The sequence below is a fragment of the Impatiens glandulifera genome, chromosome 7 (genome assembly GCF_907164915.1).
Source record: "Impatiens glandulifera chromosome 7, dImpGla2.1, whole genome shotgun sequence".
NCBI classification, from domain to species: Eukaryota; Viridiplantae; Streptophyta; class Magnoliopsida; order Ericales; family Balsaminaceae; genus Impatiens; species Impatiens glandulifera.
In genome coordinates this window covers 48,032,737-48,054,214 of record NC_061868.1, presented here as the reverse complement: position 1 = coordinate 48,054,214, position 21,478 = coordinate 48,032,737, and the positions used below count along the sequence as shown (strand labels likewise).

The window sequence follows — 21,478 nt, the reverse complement described above, 5'->3', positions numbered from 1 at the left end:
GTGGCATCCACGTATAATCCACCTATTATATATATTTTTAATCTATTTTTCTTTTTCATTTCAAACAAATCCTATGTTTTTTTTATATAGCTAACCTCCATCCTCTAGCAGCCGACCTCTTCACCAGCAACCACCATCACCTTTGAATACTGCAAATTGTAGTCGACCTCTTCACCAGCAACCGCCATCACTGCCGAATACTGCAAATTGCAGCCGACCTCTTCACCAGCAACCGCCATCACCGCCGAATATTGCAAATTACAGCCAACCTCTTCACCATCAACCAACAACCGCCATCACCGCCGAATACTACAAATTACACATTCATTCAAGATGCCACTGTCTTCACCTTCAACCTCTCGTCGTCGCCTCCGCCACCGTTGAATCTTCTCTCCTCCACTCTACAAATCACCATCGCCTCCAAAAACCCAAACGAGAATTCGGGTATCTTACAATTAAGCTTGTCAGTCATGTCGATTGGAAGATTGGGGCCATTAAATACCCGTAAGTACCATATTCATGTACTCTGTTCTGCTACGATGGCGTCGGCTGGTGAAGAGGGCGTCGACGAAGACTACTAGTGACGAGGGAGGCGACAGCGGTTGCTGGTGAAGAGGTCGGCAACGGGGCGCTGGTGAAGTAGGATGAGTTAGGTCTAAAAAAAAGGTTTGTTTGAAATGAAAAAGAAAAATAATTAAAATATATATATATATAATAGGTGGATGCCACGTGGATAAATATTAACCCAATTAAATTTTTTCCGTTATCTTAAATATTTTTTACATTTTTTGACAACTTCATATACAAAAATAGAATTTTACAACTTTATAAATAAATTTGACACATCGCTCCATCTTTCTAAACAAAATTGACATTCTTCCCATTATTCTTTCAATTTTTCTTCTCGGAGTGACAGAGAGTGAGAGAGTTAGCTAGAACATAGTGATTTGGGTTAGTTGTTCACGATCTTTATCTTCTGTAAGATTCTTTTAAATCTGATATACTAAAAAGAAAGGGATAAACCCAAACAAAAAATTCCAATCAAAGCAGGCCCAATCCGAAAAGATCCAGATGAGCTATCCGTAGATGAAGATAATTAAAAAAAAGATTTTTAACCTTCATTTTCGCCCCTGCCTACTCCTTCCATTCCAAAAGGAGAGCGGGATTCTCGCCTCTCTATAAACCTTTTCTCAAAAAATGATCGGCCACAAAAAAAGCAGAAGGATCTCCCATGTTCGTCGACTAGATCTGGTCTACCAATGCCCGTCGAGAAGACTGCATCGTCTCCTGTTCGTCGACTGGATTTAGTCTCCCCTATGACCGCCGAGAAGATCGCGTCGAAATCAACTCTCAATATGCCTATAAAAAGGAGATGGAGCAAACGAAGAAAGGGAGGAGGGGATAAAAGAAAAAGAAAAGAAGAGTCACATCGAAGAACCCCCGATTATTTTTTCAGTTTTTATCTTCTCGGAGTGACAAAGAATGAGAGAGTTAGCTAAAACAATGTGATTTGGGTTAGTTGTTCAAGATTTTTATCTTCTATAAGATTCCTTTAAACCTGATATACTAAAAAGAAAGAAATAAGCCTAAACAAAAAAGTCCAATCAGAACAGGCCCATCTGAGCAGGCCCAATCCGAAAAGATCCAAATGAGCTGACCCTAGTTGAAGATAATTAAAAAAAAAAGATTTTTTAACCCTCATTTCCTCCCCTGCTGACTCCTTCCATTCCAAAAGGAGAGCGAGGCTCTCGCCTCTCTAAACATTTTCTCAAAAAATGATCGTCGACAAAAAGGGTAGAAGAATCTCCCCTATTCGTCAACTGGATCTGGTCTCCCAATGCCCGCCGAGAAGACCGCATTGTCCCCTATTGGTCGACTGAATCTAGTCTCCCTTATGACCGCCGAGAAGATCGTGTCGAAATCAACTCTCAACGCGCCTATAAAAAGGAGATGGAGCAAACGAAGAAAGGGAGGAGGGAAAAAAGAAAAAAAGAAAAAAAAAAGAAGAGCTAGATCGAAGAGTGAGAGAGTTAACTAGAACATAGTTATTTGGGTTAGTTGTTCAAGATCTTTTTCTTCTGTAAGATTCTTTTAAATCTGATATACTATAAGAGTCTTCCTAATTATTTATTCTAAATCTTTGTTCTTATATGTTGAAAATTTTACTTTTCTTTTGAGTTTATTTGTTAAATTTGTAGGATGTTTTGGCTTTAGTGTAACAGGTTTGTGTTTTGATATTTTGATATTGGTTTTGGAGTCGCCCGTTCTGAGTTGAGGCTCAAGAAGGGTGACTCAAAAAGAAATATGATGATGATTTGAGGGTTTGGTTCCCTAATCGATCCACACTAACCTAATTGATGATTGTTTTTTATAGTAATTATTAGGTTTTACGTTTAATCGGTTTTTGAAAAGGAGCATGAAGATCCATGTTCTTCATGTTGTCGATCATTGTTTGAATGTATGGTATTCCAAACCCGTGGGTTAAACTCGGGATTCGAAACCTTTCCAAACTCGTGGGTCAAATCCGAGATTTGAAACCCACCGGCTAGATTTAACCAAAAAAAAAAAATACATCAATGGGTTTTGAATATATATTATTTTGGGCCTAACATTGATTTATTTTAAGTGTACATAAACAAATAAATAAATTGAAAATAGAGGCCCAAATTTCATCCATTGTTAGGCTTGTAGTCCATACTGTATTATGCCACATTTTTGTTTATTTTTATTTTACTATATAATATTTATTATTAGTTAAATTATTAATAATTTAAAAATAAAAAAAATCAAAATTAACAAGAAAGTTAATTTTTTTTATGTAAATTAAAATTTATTAGTCATGATTTGTTTTCATATTAAATTAATATTTTTTTATAATTTTTGTTAGGACTCTAAAAATCTTAAAAATAATTTTATATGTTTTACAAACTTAATTATAATTTAATATTTTAATACATGTCAATTGATATTTTAATTGTGTTTAGTAGGATTAGAAAAATGTCTCGACTTATGATTTAAATATTATTTTATAAACTCTACTATATTTATTTAATTTTTATGTTTTATTTTGTAATTAATAATTTGAATGAATTGAAATGATTAATTTGTTATTACGTCAAAACATGTTTAAATGATATTTCTTGAAAATTTATTGTTTATACGTTTTACATAATATTTTATGTTTTTAATTCAAGCATTAATAAGATACATTCTTAACATTAAGATTTAGTACGGTGTGATATAAAATGTCTAAAATATAATAATATTTTTTTTAAAGGCCAAAATTGTTGAAGTAAGAACTGTTTTTTTAACGGGCATGTGAGACATTTGTCAAAAGCCTTTTTTCACGTGTAACCAAGCACCGAACCCTTAAATTTTTATTTTCAAATGCGTTATTGTTTTACATGCCAAATAATTTATTTTTCCTAATTTTATAAAAATTCAGGTGCCGATTCTTTAGTCACAAACTGATTTTTAAACAATTCCCCAATTTGATTTAATTTTATTTCAAAATTTTTATTTTTTTTTATATTTTGTATTTATTTCTTAAAAGTCGAGAAAATTGTTTTTTGGGAAGGCGAACGTTTTTAAACGAATTTTTTAACATTTTTAATATTAACTTATTTTTGTTTATTTTTTTAATCAATTTTATCATTCAAATAATTAAATAAAATATTAAAATATTACAGTTTTTTTTAACTATATCCTTAAAGTTATTTTACTTGAATAAACTCAAATTATAACTCCCTTCATTCATAATAAAGAAAGGAACATGTTATTTGTGAATAACCCATACTAGGAACACTGTTTTTGTTCTACTTTTGTATTATTGGGATGACATTTATACAAATATAAATATAAATATAAATATAAATATAAATATAAATATAAATATAAATATAAATATAAATATAAATATAAATATAAATATAAATATAAATATAAATATAAATATAAATATAAATATAAATATAAATATAAATATAAATATAAATATAAATATAAATATAAATATAAATATAAATATAAATATAAATATAAATATAAATATAAATATAAATATAAATATAAATATAAATATAAATATAAATATATATAAAAGACTTGGATTCATTTGGTAATACCCGAGTTTTTGGGTAATTATTAAAATATTTGGATTGAGCTAAATGATAAACAAGACCTCCGAATTTGGGTAATAATCTCAGTTATCTTCTAATAGAGTATTTCATTAGAAAAAATTTCGACAAACATTCAATGACAGTAGTTGTCCGATACGTATCACATATTCTTATTATTACGATGGTTTATAAGATTTGTTCGGAAAATTGTGGAAAATTGTGTAGACGGTCGGGAAGTTAATTGTTATTATTTTTTTATTTGTCACTTTTTTTCATGTTACACTTTTTGGTTATGATTAAACTATTTTTATCATTTTTAAAATATATAGATATTTTGAAGATAAAATAAAAAGAGTAACATCTTTGTTGATAAATTATGATTAATAAAACACAAAATATGCTTAAATTAATACAAATCAAATCAAACCAAATCCCCTCAACATTCTTGTTTTGTTATATATATATATATATATATATATATATATATATATATATATATATATATATATATATATATATATATATATATATATATATATATATATATTTCTCCTATCTTATACATAAACAAATAATTATGTCTAGATCCAATACATAAATCATGTCTAAGTTCTCTTTATTAATGTATGATTCTAATCTCTAGATATATATACATCTTGACCTTTTTCTCATCATTAACTATATTTATTTTATATTAGTATTGAGATTAATAATTTATATACCCAGCAAAATCAAACACTATAACTCGAAATAATTTACAATTCTATCAAGTAAATATTTGGAAAAAAAACATTTAAAAAGGCATCTAAACTTATGTAGTTCAGTTAGATAATAAAATTGTATTTAAACGTATATATTATAAAAAAATTGACTGATTTAAAAGGTTAATAAACATAGTAATTATTTTTAATTTATATATTTCTTAATTAAATATTCATTTTTTTCTCTTTCTTTTTATAATTAATTAATTTTTTATTTATTTATTTATTTTTTTTAAATGAATATTTAATTAAAAAATATATAAAATTTCAAAAAAATAACTCGATTTATTATCCGAGGTTAATTGAGCCATTTTTTTATAATATTTACATTTAAATAAATTTTTATTACGATTTAAATGTGTTTTTTTCCTAAATATTTTGTAGACAATTTTAATCATATAATACTTAGGATTAGGATCTTAACACAATTTCAAAATTAAAATTATAACTCCTACTTCAACTCCAATTTGATAATACTTAGGATTAGGATCAATTTGTTCTTAATACATTGATTTTTTACGTTTGAACTACCAATAAATTAATTTACAGAAGTATTAATGATATATATCTTTGCGGGCTCCAATAAAAGAGAGGTCATTAATAAATAATAAAGAAGAATCAGACATGTTTGTTTGTATTCTTTGATTGATGAATGTGGCCAAATGGGAAGAAGACAACTTCATCACCAGTATTTCCATTGCATGTGCAACTGCAAATTATAAAGCTCCACATGCATCCATCCAGGCCCATTTTATTATTATTATTCATTTTTATTATTCATTTTTATATAAAGCCTTTACTTATAAATAATCCATATCTCTGTCTCACATTTTAAGACCACACAATTTTTAGTCCTTGTTTTATATGGATTGTTATCTCATAATCTATCATATATTATTCAAATTATTAATTTTAAAAACCAAAATATTCTATCAGTCTTAGTGTTTTCCTTAAATAACCCAAAATAATTTGGTATTTATAACCTTTATAAAAAAAATACATACAATATCCCTATTTATCATTTGTATTCAAATTTTTATGATATTTATAAAATAAGTTGTGTTAAATAATTATTATTTGATTTGTCTGTTTTCATCATATAATATTAAATATATATTATTAATTTTGTTTATGAATTGTCAATTCAATCATGATCCCATCATAAAAACAATAATATATAACACCCAACGCATATCACCACACAAAAAAAAATGTTGTTAATTATTTATAATGCCAATATATGATCATTATATACTTCCATGTTACACCAACCATTTAATTAAAATATCTATAGAGAGACGTCTATTAATTGTAACAAACATATATAAATTGATCATTTACCAACTGATCGATTTCTTCATAATTATAATTTCACCAACAATAAAAAAATAAATTAATTAATTATATCGAAATATTACAAATATATGTTTCATATACATATATATATTGTACTTTTGACCTGATCACAATATTAATATTACATAAAACAACAAATTAAGATTCATATTATTTGGGGCCCAATTTCTGAATTGTTTCTCAAATTCAAATTAAAACTCTGTCCACACATCACTGGAATAATTTGAATTTGAGAAACAAATTCAGGAAAATTAATTTTTCAAAAAAGGCGCCTACAAATTACAATACATATTACATAATAATCTTAATCACTAATTAGTAACTTAATTAAGGTAGAAATTACATTATTAGAGTGCTAATGAATTACCGATGTGCAACGGCGAACGTTCTTGAACAACCTTAGAGGTTTTGGATTGTCGGAAAACTTTCATCGGACTAGGAAAGTACCAACCTTTTGATTTTTCCGACGAAGATTTATTGTTATTGACTGTCGGAATGTAAACTGATCTCGATCTCGTCATCATTATATTATCCGTCTGACAATAATTCTGATCAATTTCTTTTGGTTTTTCTTTATTTCTGAACACAGATAAGAATGATAAATGTCGCCGGCTTCCCGTTGATTTCGTGTTATTCGAGATTGGGTCTCCGGCGGTTATTGACCGGAGTAAGTGATTCCCATCGGATATCGATCGGTGAAAGGAGGGTTCGTTTTCGATGAGATTGGAGACACGGCCGACGACGGCGTTGCCGGAAGTCAAGAGAGAGAATGAAGAATTCCTGCCGGAGGAGACGAAGCAAGCGCAGGGGCGGCGATGGGCGCAATTAGGGCAGAGGGTGATGAGACGGTCGCGGAGGCAGACGTGGCAGATTCCGGTACGGCGGCGTTTGGATGGGTGTTTTGGACATTTCCAGAATTCTTCTTCGTCTGGATAGAAAGACATGATTATATTATAGTCTTTCTGTTTTTGTTTCTATTTATTAGAAGAAGAAGATAAAGGAGAGTGGGAGAGGAGGTGTTTGATATGTATATATAATACTTGGTTTTTAATATTAAACAAATAAATATAATAGAATCTACATATTAAAGTACTAGATTCACATGCAGAACAGCTGGAGAGTGAAGAATGTGTATAAAAAAATAAATAACCAAACAAGTCCTAGCTAGTGGCAGTTATTAGTAAATAGAATACAAAATAGGAAAGCTATATAGGTAGTCAAACTATTCCAGCTTCTTTAATAGTGACACTGCCCCCCCTAGTGGGTCTGTTTCTTACGCAAAACCCGCTAACTATATATTAATAATAAATATCCAAATGGGATATACAATTTTTATATTAAAATATCACTTCTTATATTATTATATATTTAGGGTTTAATTTAATTAATTTGTTTTCTTGCTAGTGATTATATATATAGACTTATCGCATACTGCTTGTGATATTTGTCACAAAAATGTATAATCTAGCCCTCATTCATTTTTACATTAAAAATGAATATTAGTATTTGAAATATTTTGTGTAGTATTATTGAGATTAATTGAAGATGTCCTAGTTTTTGAGTAATTTTTGAGTTTTAAATTGATACAGCTGATATGACAAACTTAAATATTTGGATTACCATCCTAATTATGTTTTGGTGGACTATCTAGTTGGAGAGTAATGGTCTAACTTTCAATGGTCGTATTCATTCAATGCATATTATTTATAATCATATTATTATGATGTTTTCAGATATTCGTTCAGGAAAATGATAGAATTTATCAGGAATTTAATCGTTTTTTTCGAAAATTTACTATATAATATAAATGAACTTTAAATATATATATATATAATCCCATCAATAATATTTTTTTATTAAATGGATCAAATTCATTATCTCAACCTTTTGATATCATACATGATCATATGCAAATGATGGTTGCTGATTACATTATAGTATAATAAGATGCATGTGACATATATATATATATATGCAGTATTAATTATAAAATAATTAATTAAGATGCATGAGATGATGTTTTATGATAATAATGTAGGTGTCACCTCTAGCAAGGACCTAGCTAGGACCCATATATATATTAATTAAATATAAATAAAAATAAATAATTAAGAGACAGATTAAGGAGTTGCAACTGGCCGACACTTAATTGTTTTGCAGGAGAAAGTGAGAATTAAGAAGGACGGCAGCTAGCTAGTCTGGTAGGGTATCAAATTAATTAAGTGTTTAATTAATTACTTAATATGAAAATGAAGGATCAACCAATAATCAATGTGAAGTTGGAAGTCGGCACAACACATGATTACTATTTTTGTGTTTTAAGAATTTATATTATTATTATTATTATCAAATAAATAAAAATTACTAACTATAAATTAAATTATAAATAACGTGCATGCATGGGACCACATCATATATTATATAGAGAAGCACCGCCCCAATTCCTGATATTAATTTGATCTATCCATTTTCAAAGCTCCTTGATTAATGTTTTAGGTCGATTGGTCAAAGTTGTTTCGATATGCATTAAATACTAAGAAATAAACTAGGAAAATAGTTTTTTTTCTTTTCTTTTCAATAAGTCATGTTATATATGTTCTAATCTCTTTCCTTTTCATTTTTACTTATGTGTTTTTATATATATAGACATTTTATAATTTCTTTTAAGACCATATTGTCTTTTATTTTTCTTGGAGAAGATGATAGACTTTCTAGTTTGATTTACAAATATATTAAGCATTACTTAGATAGTAAACAGCGAACCTGTCTTCTAAAAGCGAGTGTTTACATCAAATCAAATCGATAAATATTTATAAATTCATACCCTTTAGAGTTACTTACAAAAATATTAATTATATATTATTATTATTTATATATAATTCAGTATAAAATGAATTCTAATAATAATAATAAATAAATATCCCAAAAGAAGTTATAATTATAAATTAAACTAACTGCATGATTTCATTTATTTGATTAAGTAATATATATATATATATATATATATATATATATATATATATATATATATATATTAAATATAAATTCACTTTATTTTATTAAAATTATATAAAATTATAAAATCAAAATTATTTATAAATTATCCTATAGTAAAAACATAAAACAATAAATTTAAAATGGTATGATATAACTATTTTAAAAGTTATCAAAGATCAAATTTTTTATATTTTATAATTGTATACCATTCTGGTTACTGAGTCCTGCTACAAAAGTAAAGCCCATTGAGACTAATCAGCCCATAGTAGTAAGCCCCATTTATTTTAAGAGATAACCCGGTGTTCGAAAATTTATTAATTAAATTTGCAAATAAGTATTATAAAACAATTTATACTTCATAAATAAAAATTAAACTACCTAATCTGCCTTGTAGAATACAAAATAATTCCTTAAAGTAGAACTAGAAGTACTCCGCTTAAATTTAAAATGATTTCAAATATAATCGAACTTATAATATTTTGGTCTTCACTAAATTATTTTGGTGAGGTATATTATAAATCATGATTTTAACATAGATATAATATAGACTTTACTTTTTCTTGCTCACAATTCATTAAGTTCATAATTTTTCATTCTTAACTTTTCAAATAATTTATTTTATTTAATAAAATATTAAAATATTTTTATTTTATTTTTATTAAATTTAAAATTTTAATATAAAAAATGTATTTTAATAATTAAAAACTTAAATATTTTTTTCCTTCTATTCTAATAAAACTAGGATGTTTAAATTTATAAAATAAAGTAGAAATTTTAAAATTGGATAAAAGGAGTTTTCAAATAAAAATTTGTATAATATATAATTGCTTTCGGTGCATGGCCCCGCAAATCATGTAAACTACATTCACCTTTGTCAGGAATTCTCGTGCAATTTGGTCTTTTTTTTCAAACATAATTTCATCAATCCCCAAAACAAACATCATTTTCTTATCCGACCATCAAAAATTCAATATCTTTTTTCAATGACATAGACAACACCAAAAGAGAAACAGACTAGACCTAGATATTCGATACCATTAACACAAAACACATATAATAATTAATTAGGTATAACCTTGATTGTATTGGCTAAATAAACTCTCGGTTTTGGCTCTGCGGAAGGCCCAACAACCAGCTATGTAGACACAAATGAGTGCGACAAATGTGACAATGAGGATAAGGTTGGCGTAACGCCACTCGCGGTTAAGATTAGCCAAGAGTCCCGCCTTGCACGAGTCGCATGTATAACATAGTTCTGTTTGATTATTGTTCCATTGCAAACAGTCCATGCCCGCCGCATTATTTATAGGGCTTATCCAATAACTTGGATTAACAAACGTGTACCCACAATCCGTAGGCGGCTTACAACATCCAGACTGAAATAACATAACCAAATTAAATTAAATAAATTATTTATAAATTGATTTGCTAATTGCTTGTAACCTGTAAAGGTGAAAGATGTGCGTTGAAGAAATCTTGAGCCATTCGATAACTCTGGCTAAGTTCGGCGCAGGTTGTAGAAGAGCTTAGACAAGTTCTGATTCCATCCCAATGCCAAGGATTCTGAATTCTTCGGCGAAGCCAACCAGAGTAGTCGTCGAGTTTGTATTCTAAGTAGGCTCGGCTCGGCGGTAGGTGGCCGGATCCTCCTATTGTGACCATGTAGATGAAAACTACTAGAAACCCAAGTAAGATAATCATGACTAGCATCGAAATGAGGTAGAGAATGAGGAGCCATTGCACGCGCCAAAAGCCACCCACCAAGCCAGCTAAGGTCACGACCAAGATCATGATTCCTAAAAGAATTATAGGCCATTGAAGGAGCTTCACGCACGAGTTATCGGCTTTTGTGGTCAGCCATATTCCGGCCAATATGATTGGGATCGAGAGGAGAACGGCCACGAAGTTGATGGATCCTATCGCATTAATGTTTTTGACAGCCATGGCATTTAGAGAGAAAGAGACAATAGGTTTGAAGTTTGAACTTTGTCTTGTAAAATAACCTTTAGAGCTAGCTTCTTTCAAAGTTTTTTTTTAATATTTAAAAAATACAAATTGTTTGATAAAATGAAAAATATTATTTGAATTTTTAATTGGTTAATTATTAAAATATTATTTGTTTTTAAATTTAATAAAATAAATAATTTAATTGTTAGAATGTTGAATTTTTAAAAAAGGGTAAACTTCCAATAAAATTTCAATAACCTCCTATCAAACTAAATTTTAAACTCGGCCCATTATCAATATCATGGGATTAGGTAGCTGATAGCCCCATATATATTGGGCCCAATTATTTTTACACCAGCAATCCATTATTTTATTTTCAATAGACAATCTTACTACAACCAATCATCTTGAATCAAGCCATTCTTTTCAAGTTGATATCTTTTTCTTTTTTTTTTTTTTTTTTTTTTTTTTTTTTTTTTTTATAAAATGTATATCAATAAATTTATTAAGATAAATACATAACAATTACTATGAGTGACATTAATTTATTTAGTTATTTAAATTTAATTTAACATTAAAAACATAATTTTAATAATTTCATTAAAACTTTTTAAATTAGTACAAAATAAAATAATTTGAAACTACTTAGATATAGCTACAAATATATATATCATCTACAAAATAAAATAAAATATTTAACTTTTATTTGAATTAAATTTAAGTTTGGTTTAAAATGAATATTTTAATATGCCTCATCCTCATCTTATTACACATAGCTTATATAAGAAAAAAAACAAAGCCCAAGCGGTTGTTTTTGTACATACTTAATTAAATGTGATATATTATTAGTCACTTTCAATATTTTATTTCTAAAGTTACAAGATAAGATATCTTCTAGGTTTCTAAACTTTCAACTGGAATATATACCCAATCCCACCAGCCAAGTGCCATATTTGAAATATGTCCCAAATTAAGGGATTTTTTATACTCTTGTTGGAATTAATTAAGCAAAGTGAAAAATCTTAAATGATAAATAATTACAGGTGTTACACTATTTCTACACCTAAGAACTTAGGGATGTTAATTTATAACAAATGTCTCAAATTAAATAAAAGTAACAATAATTTACAAGGAAATTGAGTTAATATTGTAGGTGCATTTACTACTTTGATATATTCCCAACTAACATCTTGTCCAAGATAAAGTTAAAGAAATTAAAGATAGATAGAAAAAAAGAACAAGAAAAGAAGAGAAAGCAATGCATTTGATGATGGGAATATTATTATCATCTCCATCTTTTTCCTCATATTCTTTGCAAATTGCATCTATACCTCCTCTGTTCATAATCACAAATTTCTCTATCTCCTCAAAATCAGACACCTTTCATGAAACATTCTCCAAGTTCAAAAAATCTCTTAGGGTATGGGATCATTAAGCAATCCGAAAATTTGGGCACCTTATACCAATTCCAAAGACTGTTCCCAAACACTTTGCAGCCTCCACTGTCCTCAATGGTGCTACAACATCCTCTTTCCTCCACCTCCGCCGCCGCTTCAATTCTCCGGCCACTCCACCCCCTCTACTCTCCTCATCGCCATCATCGGACTTCTCGCAAGTGCTTTCCTTCTTGTCACATATTACCTCGTCATCTCCAAATACTGTGTCAACTCTGTTTCGCATAATTCAAACGAGTCAGACCGAGCTCAAAACGAGGCCGATGAGGACCATGATCACAATCACACTAACCACATGATCCACGAACCGTGGCTTGTAACTGGGACGGGCCTAGATGAGTCCCTCATCAAGTCAATTGCGATTTTCAAGTATAAGAGACCCGAAAATGGATCAATTGTTCAAGGAACAGAGTGCTCTGTTTGTCTAAGTGAATTTCAAGATGATGAGAGTTTTAAACTGTTACCTAAGTGCAACCATCCGTTCCATGTTAACTGTATTGACACTTGGCTAAAGTCTCACTCCAATTGTCCTCTTTGTCGAGCCAATATTGTCGTCTTTCTCTCTAACCAATCTTCAGAACCCCCTTCCAATGACAGCCATACCACCATTGAAGAAAACGCTGAGCCACTTCAAGATGAAGGAAACCCAAAGAAGACGATTATAAGAGCTATGAGCGATCTGGGTAGGCTAGACACCGTAATTGAGATCAAAGATGAAGAACATGAGATGAACAGAGAGATTAGGAGAACTGTGTCAATGTCCATGGTGGATCATGTTTTGTGATCAAAAAGTTACATGAGACTTCATTATCATTTCATGATTAGTCATGTTTTTTTAAAGTTTTGATGAATTTGCAACATAATCAAGTAGTAGAGAGACTAACATGTACAATGTTGAAAGTTTAGTTGCTACCTAGTTCAATTGTGTGTGTGTTGAGAGTTGTTATTTTCAGCCCATAATTTAAATTGGACATTTCTTCTTGTTTAATAAAACTATCTTAAATTCACAAATATTATATCTAGCACAAAAAGTCATTGATTAATTTATAACATTGATTTATCATCACCTCTATTAAATTTTAATTAATAGTATTTTGTGGCCACATATTATGTCATGACAAGACCAAGCACGGAGGAATACACAATTAAAATTGAATCGTTTATATTTATAATTGTACTACACATGAGAACTTAAAAGAAAACTTGAAACTCAAATATTCATTCACTAGCAACTATATTAAAAGTCGGAATTATGAGAGTCTTTTGACACAATCCCGACTGAGCATTACTAAAATATAGTTAGTGATGTTTAAGTGTCTACATAATTGTTGAGAGGTTGAGATCGAGATACCAGAAATGATGAGCCTAAATTGTTGAATTATTATTCCTAATATATATTGATGGATTATTCAGTTGAAAAGAAATTCAACATGTATATCATCCACAATGTCATTATTACAATTGTATCACATCTTCGTTCTTGAAAGTTTATAAAATTGATTAGAAAGATTATCGCCTTTTTTAAAACATTTGTGCACGTTAATCTTTTGGTGCATTTTGCTTCGTGTCAGTTATTCTTTTGGTGCATTTGACTTAATGACTTTGTTTTCTCTTCTCATTGTCCTTGATAAAAGAAATTTCTTCCATTTTTTGGTTTGTCTAATTAAAATACTCATTATTTATGACCTATTTTTACAAAATAAAGAAATTATACTCTAATAAATTTAATTAAACTAGAGTTAGCGGGTGCCTAACTTAGGGCACTAACCCAAAAATAATAATAATTATATAATAAGGTGAAATTACTTCCCAATTCTCTAAATTTATGGCAATTTTTTTATTAATATTAATATGAACATTTCTAAGATTCTAACTAACTATAACTTGAAAACAGGGAGAAATTAAGAAAATATGAATAATATATTAATAGTAATTACAAGCTAATAAAGTGGATCAACAAACAATAAACTAATTACATATTCGAGATTAAATACTTAACACAATAGAGGTAATTTAAAATATTTCAGCATGTTGTGAACTGCGCACATGCTATGTCATTGCTGATCATGTGAGATGATATCCTTCTTCCACATATATAAATTAGAGTTAGTAATATTAATTATCAAGTTTTAAAAAATTTAATTCTTTTAATATTATCATACCTTAGCACTAATGGAGTTAAAAACCAAATATTCAAATGTTGTTATATTTAGATGAAAGATAGTAATGTTAAGTGTTTGATGGCATTTTAAGGCTAGAATACAAAGTGACTTCTGAATGGTCCTACTCCCATCTATAGAATGAAATAAATAAATAAATAAATAAATAAATGTTTGAAATGTCACAAATTAGTTCTCTGAAAAAGTGATGAATACCCACATAACCAAAAACTGCAAGATTTCCTCCTTACTGTCCCCATTTTATATGTATTTTCATACATTTTTTTTTGAAAATAAATTAATTTTCATAATTAGAAAAACATTGAATTTAGGATTTATTACTCTTGTTTCACTAATTCCATTAATGATTATTGATTATTAATCATGTGAAATATTATATATATATATTTTTTTAAAGTTTCATATATATATATATATATATATATATATATATATATATAATATATATATATATATATATATATATTAAAAATGAAAAAAAAATTGTTTAAACATGTGCATTATTATATTAATTTACAGTTATTGTTTACCACTCACACATGCAATATTTATATATTTAAGAATATTAATGTAGAAGGGATTTTCTGTTATTATTGATATTGATCTAACCAAATCTCTAACTAGTAATAGTGAAAAAATGGTAATAAACCCTTAATTCCCAACCCCACCTCTAGCTAGCTTCTTCTTTTTTAAATCAAATAAATTATTATTTTTTCTTAATAAAAGTATTTCGAAATATTATTATAAATAATAAATAAGTAGATAAAATAAAAATAATAATGAAAATAAATGATCTAGAGATCACAGTGCCAGTGCCAGGGCAGTGCACTCTCACGGCTGTCCTAGTAAAAAAACATTTTAAACAATGATCCAACCGTTGGCACTATATAATGACTTAAATATATATAAATATTAGTTGTTTTTTTAAGTTTATAAATGTATAAAAATAAAATATTCTGTTATTCCTAAAACAATAATCTTTAATAGGATTTTTAGTGAATTTTAAATTATTTGGGGACCAACTATCTTAATAATAAAACCCTTTTAATTATAAAAATATTTTATATCTTTATTTATTTCTCAATATATATTATATACTCTTTTATAATTATATATATATATATATTTCAATCCATAAATTAAAGTTTATATATTAATATAATTTTAAAATTTTATTTTATTCTTGAGATTTTAAAATCCTGCCATACAAGGAATCATAAGTACCTCATTCGATCACTATTTTTCTTTGGCAATAGCAAAGGCCAAGCCTTGCTCATTCACTATCCTTCTTATTTACCTATATTATTATTATTATTATTATTATTATTATTATTATTATTATTATTATTATTATTATTATCTTTTTATTTTATTTTATTTTATTTTTAAACTTCTGTCACCATTAAAAAATATTTTTTTTAATTAAAATAGTTATAACAAAAAATAATTTAATAATTTAAATATTGTATAAATAAAAAATAATTTATTACTAACAAAATAACATATAAATGATAAAATGTTAATATATATTATTTATTTTTAAAAAATTAACACGAACACAAACACGGATGGTGCTAACTTACAATGTATAAATTGTTAGGGCCTAAGTTGTGAAATGAACTAATTACAGCGTAGAAACAAACAAAAATGTTCATGATACACTATTAATACTAAAAGTTATTTAAATTTTAATATATGTCCAAATTTTGACATGTTAATTACTAAATCACAAATCATCAATCAATCTCGTTCAGCCTATATGAGTCTCAAAGTTCAAATTAATTATCTAAATGTTAAATTTGTTATAAAAAAAATCTTATTAATTTGTTTTAAGGGAAGACAAATTTTTACACTTAAAACAATGAATACATTATTTATTAATTATTTTTAATTTAAACTAAATGTATCTGAATTATGAAACAACCAAATTAAAAACTTATAGATATACATATATAAATTTGTTTTTTTTATAGACATGACAAATTCATGTATTGACCATTGGAACAGTTTCCAAAATAATTTAATGTTACTGAATAAAGAAGAATATATAAAAATGGTACAAGTTTACCCTCATTAGGTGAAGATAGGGATGGAAGCAAAGGACAATAATAGAAGCCATGCAAGAATCATAAGATATAAAAATGAGGTTCTGAATGGTCAAGTTGGAGGAGGGTCCCATAAAGAGATTATGAGAGGTACCATGCATCATCTTAATTACTAGACAAAATATAATAGGCAACTTAATTTGCCCCCACATCTAGGCCATTTGGACCTGGCTATGTTATGTTCTTGCTAGCTTTGCTCATGACTTTTCATCAACTGACTCTGGCTATGGAGGGTCGTCGTTGTTGGTTGATCGAGGGCACTACAACTAGCTAACTTAGGATGGATTTGATGTGTAATTATAAAAAAAACAATTTGCATTGCTAGCTAAGAGGAACGCAAATTGTCATGTTTGTGTTTTCAAGGCACATCTCTCGAGATTGCGAGATGTAAATGGCGTGTTTGGGGAAGGACATTTTCGAGAAATAGGTGGATAAAAATTGTTAGCTAAGGTGACTTAGAATTTCAAAGTTGGGGGTGTTTGAATGGACTGTTGGTGCAAGAAGACAAGAGGCTTTAATGAGGCTACCGGTTAACCTTTAGAATACAAACAAAACTAGAAGATAAGGGGGTGAATCATCATCATATACCGTACCTACATGTTAAAAAAATATGAGTGCCAAAATATTTAAATTGTTTTTTTTACTTGTTATTAATTACAGTAAGAAAATCAAAGTCTTAAACCAGGAACAAGTAAAAAATAATACAGTCCTAAAAAAATTTGTTAGATGGTTTGCTTGTAATTGTGTGAGTTAAAAGGTGAAAGAATGAATAACAATACAATAAAAAAATAGAAATATTAAATTTAACTTGAAAGTAAAAAGATTGTAGTAGACTCTCAATGTCTTATAGACGAAGACAGTAACATGAATTACTTGACTGACCAACATTATTGATCTTCCCGCAATCATAAAAAAAATTGCACAATGGTCCCAATTTTGGAAACTAAATAGGATACATACAATAGTTTTATAACATTTTTTTTTTTAAATTTAACTATAATTAAACATTATTTCTTTTACCTCTCATCAATTAATTCATTAATTAAAATATTAAAATATAATTTAAAAAAAATATTATTAAAAACCTTTGACTTTTTTTTTTTTAAAAAAAAAACACACCTTTTTCAAAATCACCAATAATCAACATTTTTAAATAATCAAAAATTTATTTAAAAATATTCTATCCAAACAAACTCTCATTTTAAATTAATTTTCTATAGTACTACTTTTAAATTAAATTAAACACCTTATGATTATACTATTATAAATTTAATATGATTAATCGCTATTTGATGTGTCTTATAGTTGTTTGATGTGTTTTATAGTTGTTGAATCAACGTTTAATCTTTTTGTATTGTCTTGGTGAAATATTTGAATTCCCTTATAGAGCATTACTAAAATCTAGTAGGTGGTCTAAATCTCTCCTTAATTGTTAGATGGTTGAATCAAAACACTAGAAATGGACGGACTAAATAGTTGGATTATTATCTTTAATATCTTTGGTGGAATATCTCGCTAGAAAAAATTGTCGTACTTTAATTCATTTATTTATTTCGATCGATTTGTATTATTCATAACGTCGATATCTGATATTTGTTCTGAAAAAATTATAAAATCGATTGAAAATATATCATTATTCTTTCTTTGCATGTTAATCTTTTGGTACATGTTTATTATCTTTGTTTTCTTTCTTATTGTCTTTGGTACGTTTTAATTTTGTTTTTGTCATTATTTGTTTAGTCGAAATACTTTCATTTTTTCATATGTACTAGTTTTAAAAAATAAATAAATTATACTCAGTATAAATTTAATTTAATTAGAGTGATCACAACTTAGGTGACAATTTTTTTCTTTATTAAAACTATAAGTTTCATAATTTTTTCGAGGGGCGACTAATTCACTCGAACTAAGAGTATAATCTGAAAACACACTCAATCAATTTAACTAAACGAGTCAAACGTGTCGCCTTATGAGTTCAAACTTAGGACCTCAAAGAAGATCAAAATATTCATATTCTTTTGTCACTAGACTAGAAATGGGGGCCGTGACAATAGTTGTATTCAAGTAACACAATGTCATCAAACATAGATATTTCAAAAACAAATTATATATACATAATTTCTAATGGAGCACAATTTCATGGTCACCTCAATATTTTAACTCACATTTTTTTATTTTATCAGTTTCCTTAATTTTTCTTGACAAAACTACAAAAACATCACCAACATATGTAAAAGAAATAGAAAAAAAATTACGACACTTGTTGAAGGATGTTTTCCAAAGTACTGTAATGTAAACTATGTAGTGAATGTTATCAAATATGGTACATGTTATTATCTATTTATCAAAACTGTATTTTTAATTTGATTATAGCCTTTATATAATAATGACATTACTTAAAGTATTGATTATTGTCATTATTGATCATACAAATACAATTCAATGGAAAGAGGATTTAATTATGTTTTTTTCCATCTTCATTACTTCAATTCTAGTGTCATTTTGTATATAAATTGACACTTTTTGGATAAATTACAAATTTTATAATTCTTTTTCGAAAAAAATAACTGCTTGTAGACTTGCAGTATAAACACAAACAAAAATTATTTTGGCAAACACATTTTATTATTTTTAATATGAAAAACATTTCTAAGTAATTCTAACTATGATCTATAGCTTGAAAAAAGTGACAAATTAAGAAAATATGGATAATATCTTAATAGTAATTACAAACTAACAAAGTGGATAACCAACTGTAAACTGTAAACTAGATACGAGATTAATTAAATAGTTTCGATTTCGAACATTCTGAGCATGCTGTGAACTGCATCGGCTATGTCATCTGCTGATGTGAAATGACATCCTTCTTCCACCTATTTATATATATATCAGAATTACTAATATTAATTATCAAACCAATTTATTTGTAATAGTATTATTATACCTTAACACTGATGGAGTAAAGAACCAAAGATTCAAATGTGGTTAGATTTAGATGAAGGATAGCAAGGTTAAGTGCTTGAAAGCTGGAAACCATCTTAGAAAGCTGAATTCTATGGCATTTTTTGGCGAGGATACGGAGATTTGCATGTGTTTGAATCAAAGTGACTTCGATGTCTGCCACCGATGCCTTGCACTTAGATGAAAACTTGTCAATTTGTGATTGTTTGTATTGAGGGCATTCGAAAAATTGTGCAAAAGGTTGTTGTTTGAGCTGATCAATTTCTAAATCCTCCTTTATGACATTGTTGGTGCCTTCGCCGATCGAGAGCAGAGGATATGTCGGTTGGTTAAGTTTTCTCAGAAAAATAAGCTTTTGAGCTTCAAGTGCCTGGAGATGGTGCTCTAATTCCTTAACATATTCAATAGCCCCGCCTACTATAGAAGCTTGGTCACCCTATTATAAAAGTGTCAAATTAAAATGTATTATTTATAAGGTCTTATAAATATATAATAAAATATATATAGATCATGATTATATTATTGACCCATCTGGGCCATCTTCTGAATGGTCCTACTCCCATCTCTAGAATGAAAAAATAAAAATAAATAAATGCTTGAAATGTCACAAACTCAGTTCCCGAAAAAGTGATGAATACCCACATAACCAAAAACTGCAATATTCCTTCTCACTGTCCCCATTTATATGTATTCTCATACTTCACAAATTCAAAACAATATATTTTTTAAACATTGGATTCATGATTTATTTCATTATTTCACTAATTCTATCTAGTTCAATTAATGACTACTGATCTTGTGCAATATTATATTAATTTAAATCTATTTGCTTACATCTCACACATGCAATAGTTAAATATTTAAGAAATTAGAGAATTGATAATTTCGAATCAAGTTAAATCTGAATTACTTAATTACCTTTTGGACATAGGATTCGGGCATGAGGGAGCGCAAGAGACAGAGGTGGTCGTTCATAAGTTTGCGGCGGTTCCTTTCGACAGTAATGTGAGTCATTCTCTGTGTCTCTGCTTCTTCTTTATTCTTACAAACCTTGGGCTTCCTCCTGACCCTCTTCTTCCGCCCCTGCTGCACATCCGATGAAGAAGGCGGCTGATGAAGAGGTAGGTGTGGCGGCATAAGCGGTGGTTCTTTGTCGGAGAAGGCGGTGGTGGAGGAAAAAGGGGCGGCAGAAATGGTGTCATAGATGATAAAATTGAAGAGGTCGGTGGAGGAGCTGGATATAGCTTCGACGGCCATTACTAATTGTCTATAAGCTCTAGAAAAAGTTTGTGTTGACTTTGTGTAATTTATAGAGAGAAAGAAGATCAGAACTGCAATCATTTGCTTTTAGGAATTCCCAACCCCACCTATAGCTTTTTATTTTATTTTTTAAATTAAATAAATTAATACTATTTTAATTAATATTCGTTCTTAATATATATATATAGAGAGAGAAGGGTAGATATATATAAGTTATAATTCGTTTAAGTAAATTAAAAAAAATAAACCACTTTAACTTAAATTAGAGATAATGATAAAATATAAATTTATAGGCACGGATTTAAAAATTCCAATTTTAGTGACATTAAAAAAAAAAAA

General features: G+C 28.1%; 4 protein-coding genes across 4 annotated transcripts; 1 reads left to right on the top strand and 3 right to left on the bottom strand.

Moving 5' to 3' along the window:
• Nucleotides 1–6,582: 6,582 nt before the first annotated feature.
• On the bottom strand, nt 6,583–7,179 carry LOC124910100. Its single transcript, XM_047450721.1, has one exon. It carries the CDS (start codon nt 7,177–7,179, stop codon nt 6,583–6,585), a length of 597 nt encoding a protein of 198 aa, XP_047306677.1.
• A 2,998-nt stretch (nt 7,180–10,177) lies between these two features.
• LOC124910738 (protein TORNADO 2-like) lies at nt 10,178–11,189 on the bottom strand. The gene is made up of 2 exons (XM_047451419.1): nt 10,676–11,189; nt 10,178–10,608 (listed from the first exon to the last, which is right to left on the bottom strand). Exons 1-2 carry the CDS (start codon nt 11,174–11,176, stop codon nt 10,297–10,299), a joined length of 813 nt encoding a protein of 270 aa, XP_047307375.1. The 5' UTR covers nt 11,177–11,189; the 3' UTR covers nt 10,178–10,296.
• Nucleotides 11,190–12,526: 1,337 nt separating this feature from the next.
• LOC124910464 (RING-H2 finger protein ATL51-like) lies at nt 12,527–13,615 on the top strand. The gene has a single exon (XM_047451106.1). It carries the CDS (start codon nt 12,602–12,604, stop codon nt 13,415–13,417), a length of 816 nt encoding a protein of 271 aa, XP_047307062.1. The 5' UTR covers nt 12,527–12,601; the 3' UTR covers nt 13,418–13,615.
• A 5,999-nt stretch (nt 13,616–19,614) lies between these two features.
• On the bottom strand, nt 19,615–21,203 carry LOC124945448 (transcription factor bHLH71). Its single transcript, XM_047485893.1, has 3 exons — nt 20,798–21,203; nt 19,863–20,315; nt 19,615–19,791 (listed from the first exon to the last, which is right to left on the bottom strand). Exons 1-3 carry the CDS (start codon nt 21,134–21,136, stop codon nt 19,702–19,704), a joined length of 882 nt encoding a protein of 293 aa, XP_047341849.1. The 5' UTR covers nt 21,137–21,203; the 3' UTR covers nt 19,615–19,701.
• Nucleotides 21,204–21,478: the final 275 nt, after the last annotated feature.

Bases quoted from the DNA above. Each gene is read 5' to 3' on its own strand.
- LOC124910100 (XM_047450721.1), bottom strand. From the start codon at position 7,179: ATGTCTTTCTATCCAGACGAAGAAGAATTCTGGAAATGTCCAAAACAC.
- LOC124910738 (XM_047451419.1), bottom strand. From the start codon at position 11,176: ATGGCTGTCAAAAACATTAATGCGATAGGATCCATCAACTTCGTGGCC. The intron at 10,609-10,675 runs GTTACAAGCAAT...ATGTTATTTCAG, and splicing joins CACATCTTTCACCTTTACAG to TCTGGATGTTGTAAGCCGCC.
- LOC124910464 (XM_047451106.1), top strand. From the start codon at position 12,602: ATGGGATCATTAAGCAATCCGAAAATTTGGGCACCTTATACCAATTCC.
- LOC124945448 (XM_047485893.1), bottom strand. From the start codon at position 21,136: ATGGCCGTCGAAGCTATATCCAGCTCCTCCACCGACCTCTTCAATTTT. The intron at 20,316-20,797 runs GTAATTAAGTAA...CTTTTATAATAG, and splicing joins CCGAATCCTATGTCCAAAAG to GGTGACCAAGCTTCTATAGT. The intron at 19,792-19,862 runs GTATAATAATAC...ATATATAAATAG, and splicing joins TTTACTCCATCAGTGTTAAG to GTGGAAGAAGGATGTCATTT.